The sequence below is a fragment of the Typopeltis vanoorti genome, chromosome 3 (assembly GCF_054136105.1).
Source record: "Typopeltis vanoorti isolate ZY-2024b chromosome 3, IOZ_Tvanoo_1.0, whole genome shotgun sequence".
Classification (NCBI taxonomy): Eukaryota; Metazoa; Arthropoda; class Arachnida; order Uropygi; family Thelyphonidae; genus Typopeltis; species Typopeltis vanoorti.
The window spans coordinates 126,877,652-126,892,394 of record NC_143551.1 but is presented as its reverse complement, the minus strand read 5'-3'; the positions used below and the strand labels follow the sequence as shown (position 1 = coordinate 126,892,394).

Below are 14,743 nucleotides of genomic sequence, written 5' to 3'. Positions count from 1 at the left end.
ACCTCTATCATATTACCCATCTTTCTTCTGTATACCAGTTTTTGTAGTCCACATACTCACAATTTGTCCTCATAATCTACATTCCATAATCTTGATATTACTTTTGTAACTCTTCTTTACCACTGTGGAACCTGGAGACCACACCTGCGCATAGTAGTCCAGGTGTGGTGATATCAAGGCCTTGTGAAGAGGCAAAAAGGCTTCCACATCCTTTTATGGCAATGCTCCTATCAACATTGCAATGATCCTCTGAGTTGTATTTGCAGTTTTTGTTATGTCACTTTTGAATTTCAACTTTCTATCCACCATAACTTGAAGATCTCTCTTTCTCTTACCTCATTAGTTACTCCAAGCATAAGTCCATCAGTATAATATGCTGGTGGAGATCGCATCACACCAGAGTGTATAATTTTACAATTACTAACACTGAGTTGACAGCTATTATTGTTTGTGCACACTTCCAATCTATTCAAATCACCCTGTAAATGTTGTATATCAGTAGCCTCATCAACAAACAACTGGAGATCTCCTGTCAGACCCTTTCCAGTATCATTATTGTATAAATAACAGCAGTGCAGGACTGATCCCTAGGACACCCCCATTGTTCACCTTAAATCTGGCAGATTCACATTACCCATATACCTATTTCTGATATCTTTCAGTCACCCACTTATCCATGCCAGTGGTTTATATTCCAATCCCATCTTCTTTTTATGCAATAGCCTTTCATGTGGTATCCTATCAAATGCCTTAGCAAAGTCTAACAGTATCATAGTATATCCATTTCCTTTATCCAGTTTAGCTGTAACATTATTATAAAATGTGAGCAAATTGCTTGGACATGACCTCCCTTTAGTAAACATGCTGCTCCCTGCAAAGTACAGTATATCTTGTTTGTCTACCAATCTCTGTATGAAAGTTCTTACCAACTTCTCCAAAATCTTTAAAATTACTCCAGAGATACTGATAGATCAATAGTTAGATACTTTCCATTCTTGTGGGATCTTTCCTGAGCTAAGACATATACAAGCATGTCAAGGGCCTAACCAGTTATCACACATGCTGATATCCTATCTGTCCTAATTGCTGAATTCGTATCCAAGTTATCCAACAGCTCTATCACCTCTTTCTTGTGCATCTATGTCTCTTCATCAAATGTAGTGGTGGCACTGTGCACTTCGTTGCCAGGTTGATAGATTTTGGTGAAGTGAGCACTCATTATTTGAACTATTGTATCTGCTTCTGATACAAGGAATACTGTCCATTCAGTAAAGTTATTGTTCTGTGTTCATTCTTTCTTTTACTTGCAGCATAACAATAAAATTCTTTTGGGTTGCCTCTTGCCCATGCAGCCAATTTCTTTTCATACTCCAACTTAGCTTTCTGTACAATACTTGTAACTTTTTTAGCTTGAGCTTTATTTCACTCCCGTTTTATTTGTTCTTCCAACTGTAGGAACACATTCAAATACTGCATCATTTAAGCATCTTTTCAAAGCTTCTCATGCACTGCTGATAACTTTTCCATTCAGCAAGTGATATCATGGAGCCAAAGATTGTCATAATTTACAGGTCTATAGTTCAGCATGTAACCTGTCCCTATTGGAAGATCTATATAGGTGGCTACTTCCTAGCTCAGTACAGCATGACTTTTGGACTGGTTGGACTTTTGGTTTTCTACATGAGGGAATTAACATTATAAACAGGAATCTAGATTTTAGTAGTTATCAAGTAATAGAGTAGTGGTGAGCTGATCTTTCTGAGTACCATGTTTTCATCTGCATAATTATTTATATTTATTCCTAATTATTTTATTATTGATTACAGAACTCTGTCACAGAGTGGTTAATCCTATCTATCTCTATTTATTATTATTTTTTTATATATATCAGTTATGTGATTAATTTACTCTAATGAATTAGCTGCATACAGTATTTATGTCCATTACTCTTTGCTTCTGATGATGACCTCAATATAAGGGTTGAAACAGTGAAGTGTAGCTCTAATTTTGTTTTTCTTCTAAAATGGTGTGAGTTGTTTGCTATAAGAAATTATTATGAAGGTCATAGCTTGAGTAGACATTCCTACAGTGTGTGAGGTTTAACTGTATAGTAATCAAATGATGATATTTAATATTAAATTTTGAGTATTATTTTAATCTATTAGAATTTATAATTTGGTATGCTTTGTTAACAGCCTGAAGAAGAAGGTAAAGAGATGAATATTTATCACAAAGCATTTTTTTCTTGGAATGTTCAAAATCAATCCGTACAGCCATGTTTTAATGAAGGAGTACATTGTAAACAAGAATGGGCTATAGAGTAAGTTAAAATTGTGTGTATATATATATATATATATATTCAAATTAAGGGATATTACATCCCATATTGTTTCTTAGCCAAATAAGAAACTCAGTTCATGCCGAATATAGAAACTACCGTATTTTCCGGTATATAAAATAAACTTTTTTACCTTAAAAATTCATCTTAAAAATAGGGTGCATCTTATATAATGAAGGTAAAGATTGTTTCCTCTTTTCAAAGTCATACGCACTCCCTTTTATGTTCCAAGATCTTTGTAGGCAGTTAATGGTGCAATCAAATTGATGCGTGACCTTCGTGTGACTTCTAGCGCGTCATTGGCTAAGAACGGGGAGTCCCTATTCAAGTTTCATGATATCTTATCCGAGTAATCAGTTACCGATGTTTATCAGTATTGAGTTGACATGTTGAGATATTTTGTGTTCAGTTTGATATTTCCCCGTAGATTTTAGTGATGGAAAAAAACAGGCGGCATTCATATACTTCAAGTTACAAATTGCAGGTTGTAAAATATGCGGAAGAACACGGGAATAGGGAAGCTGAAAGATATTTTGGACCTCCACCTAAAGAAAAAATTATTAGAACTTGGCGTGGTCAGAAGGAGATTTTGTACAATTTGCGTAATGAAAAGCACGCGGAACGTGGATAAATTGCGAAGTGGACAGAACTAGAGACCGAAGTTTTGAAATGAGTGCAAGAAAATCGGCAAAATGGCTTTACCATTTCAATAAAAATGATTCGTACGCATGCAGTCAAAGTAGCCTGTGAGCATTGTTTTGGTTTAGGTAAAGTTAAGGTTTTTTCCAGAAAATTGTATTAAATTTCTTGGGTGCGTCTTATACATAGGAGCGTCTTATACACCGGAAAATACAGTATATATAAAGTTCGGCAATTCCAAGCAGAAGCAAATACCTGGATAGTGCAACACCCGACCCATTTTGTAGTGCAACACACTGAGGCAACTCATAGTAAGGGTGGAGCAAGCTCCGATCACTATTCTTGGTATTTACACATAATGTGAACTTAGTTCCTAGGAGCTGTATTACTGTTATACATTATGAGTTGAAACCGGTCTGGGTAGTGTAGAACACTACCCAGACCGGTTTCAACCTTTATTGAGGTCTCATCAGTGAGTAGGTAGACCTAGTTAATACCAAGTTTGTAGCAAACAGAACTTACATACCTTACTATGACAATTGCCAAGAAGGTGTCCTAATAAATTACTAATTATATTACTAATTTATATATATTTATTTTATTTATTTTTTTTTTTTGCAAGTCATCATTTTTATGAGATCTTTAACCCTCTCATGCATGAATTTTTATATTCATTTATAAAAAATTATAATGGCATGATATAGTACCATTTAATCTTACAGTATTACCATGAATTCATTGATTTTGCTAAATTTATGTCCTGTATATGTAAAAAATGATGTCCTCATCATGCACTAATGCACTATTTTTTCCTATATTTTTTTCCTATATGCCAACAGACTACAGACATATTTCTATGGAAATGACTTAGACTAAGGAATTTATTTTCATTGAAAGACATTACAAGTATGACAATACAGATTATAAACAATTTATATTTTGCTGAAACACTGCATGAATGATCAAAATTTGGATTATTTAGTACATAAAAAAAAAAAGTAGAACAATTAGAATTTGCAGTAGTGCTATGTAAATCAAGAACAACCTTAATCTCTTTGCCTCATTTTGTATGGAAAGACTGAAACATTCTGGACAGATTGCAACCTCACATCTACCACAGATGTATCTTGTTTTGCACTTGCAGTGTACATCTCTGCAATGATTGGCATTAGCACCTGTTGTCCTCTTTGAGAAGTGTCCACCGCCGTCAAAACGTTTCTCATGTGGCACAGAGTGAGTTTTGCGTTTCTTTCTTTAATGCTGGTGGTGATGTCTGACTTGAAGGGTGTCCTCGTTTCTTTGTACCTAGCTGAGCTAAACCTTGATATATCAAAACAGTTGCCACTCTTGACTTGAATTCCAACAAATCCAATTTTTCTTTTTCTTCCCATTTCCAAATGATCCGTGCATTACAAACGGGTACATTCAACATATGTTAAAAAATTCCCATATACCATCGTTTGTTCCTGGTATCATTTCGATTCAAAGCCACAAGAGAGTCCATAAGGTCCACTCCACTCATATGTTTGTTATAAACAGCTGTGATGAGAGGTAGTGGAATTTCAACATACTTTTTTTTTCCGGCTGAATCTCTGATATACGCTGACAGGCTCCTTTCCTAAGTAACTAGATACCACATGTACTATTGAGTTATCAACCCATCTAGTGACAGTAATGCCATCAGACTGTCACTCTCTGTAGGATCATTTTGTGGCTGCTGGTATGTAGGATCATCATCAGAATTACTCAGCTCCAAGCCATCTTCAGATTCCTCCAACAGTTTTTTAATTTCCTCTTCATTAAGTCTCTTGTGGCAATAGGCCTTTTTTATGCCTGATGGACCTGGCTTTTGGTTATCCATCTCTAAGAGAGATGATAATGCCAATTAACACACCATTCATTTATGTTTGCAAAAATAAAATAAATAAAATTATAAGAATATTATACAAGAACTTTCTAACCTCAAACTATTTGGCACATAGATTACCTCACAAACATATTGTCCTCATGTGAGGACAGATTGTTTTCGAGATCGTTTTATGAATATGGTAATAACATGAACAAATTAAATATTCACACTTTATCTACAAGGTATAGCAATATATAAAACCATACTAACCTTTCCAGAAGAATCATAAAATCACCAAATTCAAATCAACAAAATAGCAGCTTTTCACATCCTTCTTGATACCACCATGCACTTCAGAGAGAATGGTATTCCTGTAACTCTGTTGAAACTCCTGCCATCTGGGGGAGACCAAAGAACACTTTAGTCTCCCCCAGATGAGGACTACATGCATACAGTAGCACTAAATTATGAATGAATAATTATTATGAGGGAAAATATGTGTCCTCATATGTGGCCCTTATGCGTGGAGGGTTAATGGTATTCCATAATAATTGAATTTTTTTTTTTTTTTTTTTTTTTTTTTTAAAGCTGACCATGCTTTAAAATTTCATCAGAATTGAAATAGTGAAAAAAAAATTTTAAATACTTAAATGGATGATTAAGTGTGTATACAGAACAAAAATGTATTAAACTGTTAAAATTGTGTGTCGGAACAAGTTTCAGTTAATTAGTGACAGTGCATCAAGAGCTGATTCTTGAGATGCACACAACTTATTTAATAACTCATTTCTTCTAAGTATACTGATGAATGAGTGTTATCCATGTGTTTCACTGTTACTCCTGATTTTTATTACATGGTGTAGGTGTATGAGTGATTTCTTCTAAGTCTGAATTTTCTTATTTATGTGAAATGTATATGAATTTCTATGGTAGCTATATTTCACTATTTTTTATTATAGATGGGGTCTGCTTACATAGCATGCACACATGTATCTGAACTTTTGTTATGGATGAGATTGTAAATTAAAATTGATTAGAATTTAAATTAGAATAGATGGGATTGTAAATTAGGACAAGAATAAAACTTTTATGTTATAGCTTTAATTGGAAGCTCTCCGTTAGGTTGCAACTCTTATTACTGTCTTCCTGTTGCAACCATCATGTTATTGAGAGAGACATATTTCATGTAATGTTAATACAGAATGTATATTCCAATTCCTTCTAGTTTCATGGAATTCTCACTAGGTCCATCTTTTTTTTTGTTGTGGTTGATGAGCCAGTACATTGATGTTGACCAGTATTGGATTTCTTCCTGATAATCAACTGTTATTAGGTATCCATTTAGTTGTTGAACAAACAAGGATGGGCTGGCAATTTGGGACTTAGCCCAACAACTCATATTCTAAATTGACTGCAACTGCATAAATACATTGTGATGGTATAAGTAGATGGTTATGATGGCTAAGGGTTGTTTAATTATATAGGAATCCTGCTGTTTTGGTCAGGGAATCACAGTGAAGAGTAAAAATTTAAATTTAGCAACCAGAAGAATCTCAGCATTAAAGATAGGCACCACAACCCAAGAAGCATCAGTGAAAAATAAGAGGAACTTTCTCAACTAAGATAAAAATCTGGTTTTGACATCCCTTATTTTGCCTAAAGAAGCTTGTTTTTCTGATTAATTGTGGATGGCATGCACAGGCAAATTCTTTACATTCCTGGTCTATAGCAGCAATCAACTTTACATTTTGTCTCGTTGGCTTTATCTCACACCAGATGGCCTCTGGTTGTGCTGTTTTCACTGACCCACTAAACTCCTGCTCTTGTTGACTGCAGTTTATTAGCAGTTTATCAACAATCTCTCCCCCCCCCCAAATCCTTTCACTCTACCCTTCCTGAAGATACTATACCTTTCACATTCTGTTCCACTAACAATAATATCTTCTGTCAGCCATGTTTAACTAATTTAGTTCTATACAAATTTAGAAATACTTGTATTAGCATTGTTGAATTGAAATAGTATTCCTCTATTTTTCTTAAAAAACATTAAAACAGCAGCAGCATTTATACAAATCATATAGTTTAGTGTCATACTTTTCAAATTTTGTTTGTTCTTTTCATTCATACCTTCTGCTATCACTCTAAATCAAATATTAGGAAAGAACTTAACATTATTAGCATCCAGAGAGCTAATCTCAGGTAGTATGGTCACTTAAACAGAATGGGAGAGGAAAGATTAGCAAAACAAGTGTTCTTTGCCAGGTTGGCAGGAAAAAAAAAGACCCAGAGGAAGACCAAGATATAGGTGGATTGATGTAAAAAGTGCCTTAGAAGATAGAAACATAAGATCTGATAATGTTGGAGTCTTGACGGGTAACAGATTGATTTAGAGGAAAATTGTAGATATGAAGTTAGTTATGGTTTTAAGTTTTTCATGTAGTACTATCATATCCTGTACACCCCTTGAGGGTACATATCAGGAATTTGATGATGATGTGTGTAAGGTTCTTTTCTCTTTTTGACTTTTATTTCATTCACAGGACTGCTGTGATGTGGTTTCTGCAACTTTTTTTATATAGATTGGCTGTATAAAATAATTTGACTGCAAACTTACTGATGGAATTTCACACAATATCTCATTATTATGAACATTCAAGGATGTTTTTACTCAGGATTATTTAAGAGATTTGAAAAAGATAACTTTTATATAATTCCTTTAAGTAGTTTTTGTTTGGTTTATACTAATAAAATTATTTTTCTTTTAGTAATTCCGATTTCTATATGGTATTCAATCAACCTGAAGTACGTAAAAAGCAAATGGAAGGGACTCTACAGACAAATCTAACGAGCATATTGTCTTGTAGGTTGCGGGAAGGATATACAATTAAAAATATTTCATTTGGTAAAGGTAAGAAACATGAGATATTTAACAAATTTTTTTGAAATATTTTAACTTCATGCATCATACTTACCCATTTCTGGTACTACTATAGGTTATGAACAACTTTCTTTGATCTCACAAAAAAAATAAAAAATAAAAAATTTATAAAATTTTCTGTTATTCAGTTATGGGCTAATGTTTCTTCTTTATTGTTCCTCTTTATTTTTCTGGATATGCATTTGTAGAATAAGTTTACCTGCAATTTGTAGAAAGTTTAGTTTATTATTATGTATTAAATCCTGGTAATCGATTATACCAATAGTAAAAATAAGCCTTCAGTGGTATCAGATTTCTATACTGCAATCTAAGCACACAAATAAGATCCTAGATATATGTATTTTGTTATGATAGTTTTCTTGTATTCTTAAAATTTTATATTTACTTCCTCAATAATCAACAAAATGTGTCTTCACACTTCTGTATACAAAAACGAAAAACTGTTTAATGATACTAACATACATTAACTGTACATTACAGTATTCTGAACTTTAATCTCAACAGAAACTTGTCTTAAAATCTAAAAAATAAAAAAAAAGAAATAAACCACATCTTATCTGGGCCCAAAATATGCCAGCTAAAAAGAACATTTGTTTATTTTAAACGCAGCTCTGCTTCCAATAAAAGTTGAATAAAATAGTTTCTTTATCTTTTCAGCAGAAATAGTTCCTTACCTTGAAAACAACTTCTCTTATGAAAGTATTGAAAATAACCATTGATTTCCTATTCACAGTAAGAGAGATGAAAAGTTCAGACTTGGACAATGAAATCCTTTGATTTCAAATGCTGCTGCCTAGCATTCTTCAATAAAATGCCTTCCAGAAAAATCATGATAATGTTCCTTCATTCTTCTTCAAGATTAACAACCATTTTCCTCTTCCTATATGAGGGAGTTCCAAGGAAAAATGACCAAACACTTAAAAGTCAACTCGCTGTACCTATTCTTTGAAACAGCTGTTTAATCATTACTCTTCCAATGGAACTGATATCTGATAGTTTTTAATATCTTAGTTTTTAGTATCTGATAGTTTTCTCCTTCTGTACATGAAACTTCATTTATCAAGTTCCAAAATTTCACTTTACAACTGTTATTCCAGTCACCTTGTAAAATAACAGCTAAAATCTTTTAAATGTTCCATTAGCCAATTTTTCTTTATGAAAAATTGGGTAATGGAACTTTTTCTGACTTGTTCCAAAAATCCTTCCATATCTCTTTCATCAATCTCTCTCTCCCAGCCATTTACTAGTTATCGTATTCTTTTCACATGTTCCACCACTCATAACATTGCCCATTCTGCTTTAGTTATGAAGCAAGAGAAACCATTGCATTATGTGTTATCTTCAAGCACTTAAAAGCGATAAAATCTTACACTTTTAGAGAATTAAGTAATTATTAAAACTTATGTATTTTAAACATACTCACACATTTAAATTATAATCCTTATTTTCGATGTGGTAACTTATAAGTAAATTTTCTGCTATGTTCTATTTGCTAAAATACTATTACATGTAAATACAGTGAATTTACACTGCACAAGCATACATACATATATATATATATATATATATAAAATTTCAATTAATTGATGATTTTCTCACAATATATTTGTACTAACAACAAAAACCAGTAATTTCAAATTTTATATATACTTGAGGGTACACGGCAGGAATTTGATGATGATGTAGAATATTTAATTCTACATCATCATCAAATTCCTGCCGTGTACCCTCAAGGGGTGTACAGGATATGATAGTACTACTAAAAAAAATTACATCATTACTAACTTCTTATCTAAATTTTCCTCCAAATCAGTCTGTTACTTGTCAAGACTCCAACATTATCAGATCTTATATTTCTATCGTCTAAGGCACTTTGTACCGTATCAATCCACCTATATCTTGGTCTTCCTCTGGGACGTTTTGCTGCCAACCTGGCAGAGAACACTTGTTTTGCTAATCTTTCTTCACCCATTCTGTTTAAGTGACCATACCACCTGAGATTAGCTCTGCTAATGCATTCCTGGTTGCCGACAATGTCAAGTTCTTTCCTAATATCCTCGTTTTTAATATGATATTGCCATTGATGCCATCTGTTCACGCCTATAATCTTTCTCAGGACTCTCATATCTGCAGTCTCTAGTCTTTGGTCAAGTGTTTTACTTCTGACCTAGCTCTCAGATCCATAAGTTAAAACTGGTTTGAACACTGTCTTGTATGCAGCTAATTTAGTGTTCCGACTAATTTCTCTCTTATTCCATATGAATTTATTCAATTGACTTCCCACCATACCAGCTTTGCTGATTCTGTTGTCTATTTCTATATTTAATTTACCATCTTCATTAAAAATCGTGCCTAAGTAGCTGAAATGTTTTACTTGTTCCACAGGTTCTCCATTCACAACACAGTTGACATTTTCAATGATTCTGCCTATTTTCATTGTCTTTGTCTTTTTATTGCTGACCTTCATACCATATCTATTACAACAGCTATTCGATTTAATCACAGAATCTTGCAGACTTGTAGCGGATTTATTTAGAATATAACATCATCTGCATAAAGCAAAGAGCTGACATTAACATCTCCAATTTTGATGTCATGTTTATTACCACTTTCCTTCATAATGTGATCCATATAGATAATGAATAACAGAGGGGATAATGTACATCCTTGTCTCACACCAGATTTAATATTAAACCATCTTCCTGTACTTCTTTCAATTCTAACTGCTGACTTACAACTCAAATAAAGACTAATTATTGCTTGATATAATGCCCCGTTGACACTATATAGCTGTAGCATTTTGAATAGCTTCTCTCTTTTCATCTTGTTATATGCCTTTTCCAAATCAACAAAACTTAAATACAGATCTTTGTTATATTTCCATGCTTTCTCGACTATTTGTCATAAAGTGAAGATCTGATCCTGACAGCCTCTATTTGGCCTGAATCCAGCTTGTTCTTCACCAAGCTTTTCTTCCACAATTCTCTTCAACTGTTTCTCAAGTATACTTGCATAGATCTTGCCAGGAACACTCAGTAGGGAAATACCTCTGTAATTCTCACATTCAGTTTTATTTCCCTTTTTATATATGGGTACTATGAGAGCTCTACTCCAATCATCGGGAATTCGTCCCTCTGTCCAGGCTTTCTGAACTATGCAGTGCAGCCACTGTAAGACTCTTATACCATCATACTTGAGCATTTCTGGTCGAATATCATCTACTCCTGCTGCCTTTCCACATTTCAAGCCTTTGATGGCTTTTTCTACTTCAAGTATGGATATGTATTCCTGACTGCATGCCTGGTCAGTGTTTTTTACCACTGTGCTGTCATCACTGCTTGTTTCATTTAGCTGTTTTTCAAAGTAATTACTCCATACTTCAAGGATATTTTTTTCTCCCATTTTCATGTCACCTTTATCATCTGTAACTCCTTTTACAGCACTCTTTCCTCCATTCCCAACAACCTCCAGAATATTTTGCCACCTTCTTGATATTTATTTTCTATATTCTTTCCAAAGTCCTCCCATTACTTTTGTTTAGCTAGTTTTACACAGTGTTTAATATTCTTGCATTTGTCTCTATATTCTCTAAGAGCAGAAGCTGACTTATTTGCTATGAACTTTTGATATGCCTTCTTCTTTTCCTTCACTGCCTCTTTAACTTCCTGTGTCCACCAGGGAGTTCTGATTTTTTTATCCTTACAGACAACCTCACCACATGCCTCTCTGGCAGAATCACTCAATGTTTTCTTCAGAGTTTGCCACTGAATCTTCAAGATTTGATTCCTGTTCTCAAACTCTTCATTTTTTCTTCAATAATCTTTGTGTATTTTAGTCTACAGTTCACATCTGAGAGCTGCTCAACTTTTATTTGCTTTAAAACTTTCTTACATATTATTCTTTTCAATGTGAAATTCAATTTTATCCTGCTCAAGACTAAATAGTGATCACTTCCAATTTCAAATCCTCTGTACACTCTGGTGTCCTGCACCAGGGAGAAAACATCACAATCAACAATAACATAGTCAATGAGACTTTTCTTATTCCTTGCCTCGTCTCTCCATGCGAATTTGTGCACATTTTTATGTTGGCACATGGTGTTAGTAATAACCAGTCCATGTCCTGAGCAGAAATCCAATAGGTATTCGCCATGATTATTAGCTTTGCTCTTTTCTCCAAATTTTCTCAAAATATTTTTGTATGTCTGACTATCATTTCCTACTCTGCTATTTAGATCCCCAAGAAGGACCAACTTTTCCTTTTTCATTGTGTCAGTTGCTTTCTCTAAAGCATTAAAAAATTCCTCCATTAGTAGAACCTTCTGTGGTTCTATGGGACCATAGGCACAAATCATTCTCATTGTCCAATTCTCCATTCTCATATTTGCACACATTACTCTACTTGAGATTGCATGCCATTCAAGAAGATTAGCCTCTTATTTTGTGTTGAATACTATAGCTACTCCTTCTTTTCCTTGATTGTCATTGCCTGAATATAACATTTTGTATTTATTGCTCAGAAAGATCTCACCGGGTTTTGTCTTTTTTGTTTCAGTCATCCCTATTATGTCGATCTGGTACTTATGTAATTCCTCAGCTAGCCCCATTTCTTTGCCATTGAGGCTTCCTATGTTGATAGTACTGATCTTTAACTCTGGTGATGTTGAGTTGGGTGCAGTTTCAGATTTGTTCCAGTAGCTGACTTTTTAATGTTTGCACTGGTTCCCTGCGAAAACAATGGGGGGCCTTGTTTAACAGGGCAACGCCCCAGTCGGCATGAAATTTTGTCATTTTGTACCATCATTTTTTATTTTGGTTTAACGAATAAGAATATAATTTGGTCAGCTAAATCCCAAAATGCCAGCCCATCCTCGTTCGTTCATTATCTAAGTAGATACTCAACAGGGTGCACCACGAGAAGGTGAGGATTGGAAATTAGGTCAGAAGCCCTGGTCGGTTCTCCTCATTCCTTTAAAGGCTATGTGGAGGTCTCCTCTCAGTTATACAACTTTGACCCTTAAGCACCTCTTTAATTCTACATTTATCTAATTAAGAAGGTTCTACTAAGGAAGAAATGGAAGAATTTTTTGAGTCATTAGAACAGGCAGCTGACACAACAAAAAATGAAAAGTTGGTCCTTATTGGAGATCTAAACAGCAGAGTCGGAAATGATTACCAAATAATAAGAATGTTTTGGGAAAATTTGGAGAAAAGTGCAAAGGTAATAATAATAGTAAGTACCTGCAAGATTTCTGCTCAGGACATGGACTAGTTATGTTGGAACATGGTATTAGTAATAAAATGTGCACAAATTCACATGGAGAGAAAACTGAGTTCAAGAAATAAGAAAAGTCTCATCGACTGTTATTTTCAACAGTGATGTTTTCCCACTGGAAAACATCACTTCATTGTTTTCAAAAATTCAAAGTTGAACAGCTATCAGATGTGAACTTTAGACTTAAATACACATCAATTTATTCAAGAAAAATTGAAAGAGTTTGAAAACAAGAACCAAACCTTGGAGATTCAGTGGCAAATCCTCAAGAAAACATTGATTGATTCAGCTAGAGAGGCATGTGGTGAAGTAATCTGCAGGGATAGAAAAATCAGAGCTCCATGGTGAACTCAGGAAGTTAAAGAGGCAGTGAAGGAAAAGAAGAAAGCATATTGAAAGTTCTTGGCAAGTAAGTTAGCATCTGCTGGAATACACAGGAAAATGTAATGAAGTGAAGCCCTGTAAAACTAAGCTAAACAACAGAAGATAGAAAATAAATATCAGGACGGTGGTAAATATTCTAGAGGCTGCTGAAAAAGCTCAGAAATGGAGGAAAAACTGAGAATAAAGATATTCTTGATGTATGTAGTAATTACTTTGAAAGATTGCTAAATGAAACAAGCAGCAATAGCATAGGGATGAAAAACATTCAACAGGAATGCCATCTGGAATATATATATATATATATATATATATCTGTGTTTAAAGTAGAAAAAGTTATCACAAACCTGAAATGTATAAAGGCAGCTGGAGTAGATGATATTCAACTCGAAATGCTAAAATATGAAGGTATAAAAGTTTTATAGTGGTTATACTGCATATTTCAGAAAACATGGTCAAAGGGTTGAATTCCAGATAATTGGAATAGAGAGCTCATAGTATCCATCTATAAAAAAGGGAATAAAGCTGAATGTGAGAATTATAGATGTATATCCCTGCTCAGTGTTGCTGGTAAGATTTATGCAATTATACTTGAGAAATAGCTAAGAACAATTGTGGAAAGGAAGCTTGGTGAAGCACAAGCTGGATTCAGGCTAAATACAGGTTGTCAGGATCAGATTTTCACTTTAAGACAAATAGTTGAGAAATCTTGGGAATATAACAAGGATTTATATTTAAGTTTTGTTGATCTGGAAAATGCATATGACTAGGTGGCAAGAGGAAAGTTCTTCATTAGGACATCATATCAAGCAATACATAGTCTGTATTTAAAGTGTAAGTCAGTAGTTAGAATTGAAGGATGTATTGGAAGATTGTTTGATTCATAAGTTAGGTGAGCAACAAGGGTGCACATTATCTCCACTACTATTATCTATATGGATCACATTATGAAGGCAAGTGATATTAAACATGATATCAAAATTGGAGATGTTAATCTCAACTCTTTACTTTATGCAGATGATGTTATACTCCTAAATAAATCCATGATAAGTCTTCAGGATTTCCTGACCAAATTGAATAATTGCTGTAATAAATTTGGTATGAAAATCAGCATTAAAAAGACAAAAAAAATGAAAATATGTAGAAACATTGAAAATATCAACGGCATCCTGAATGGAGAATGTGTAGACCAAGTAAAACATTTCAGTCATTTAAGCTCACATTTTAGTGAGGATGGCAAATTACATTTGGAATTAGACAGCAGGATTAGCAAAGCTGGTATAATAGGAAGTCAACTGAATAAATGTATATGGAATAAGAGAGA

At 33.9% G+C, this 14,743-nt stretch overlaps 1 protein-coding gene across 1 annotated transcript in view; it reads left to right on the top strand.

Moving 5' to 3' along the window:
• Positions 1-14,743, top strand: part of LOC150108543 (KICSTOR complex protein SZT2-like) — a 1,022,772-nt gene that overhangs the window by 108,592 nt on the left and 899,437 nt on the right. Inside the window, exons 8-9 of the mRNA XM_090390485.1 lie at positions 2,196-2,320; positions 7,592-7,734. Of these exons, the coding sequence (XP_090246611.1) occupies positions 2,196-2,320; positions 7,592-7,734 (268 nt within the window). The remainder of the gene's footprint in view (positions 1-2,195; positions 2,321-7,591; positions 7,735-14,743) is intronic.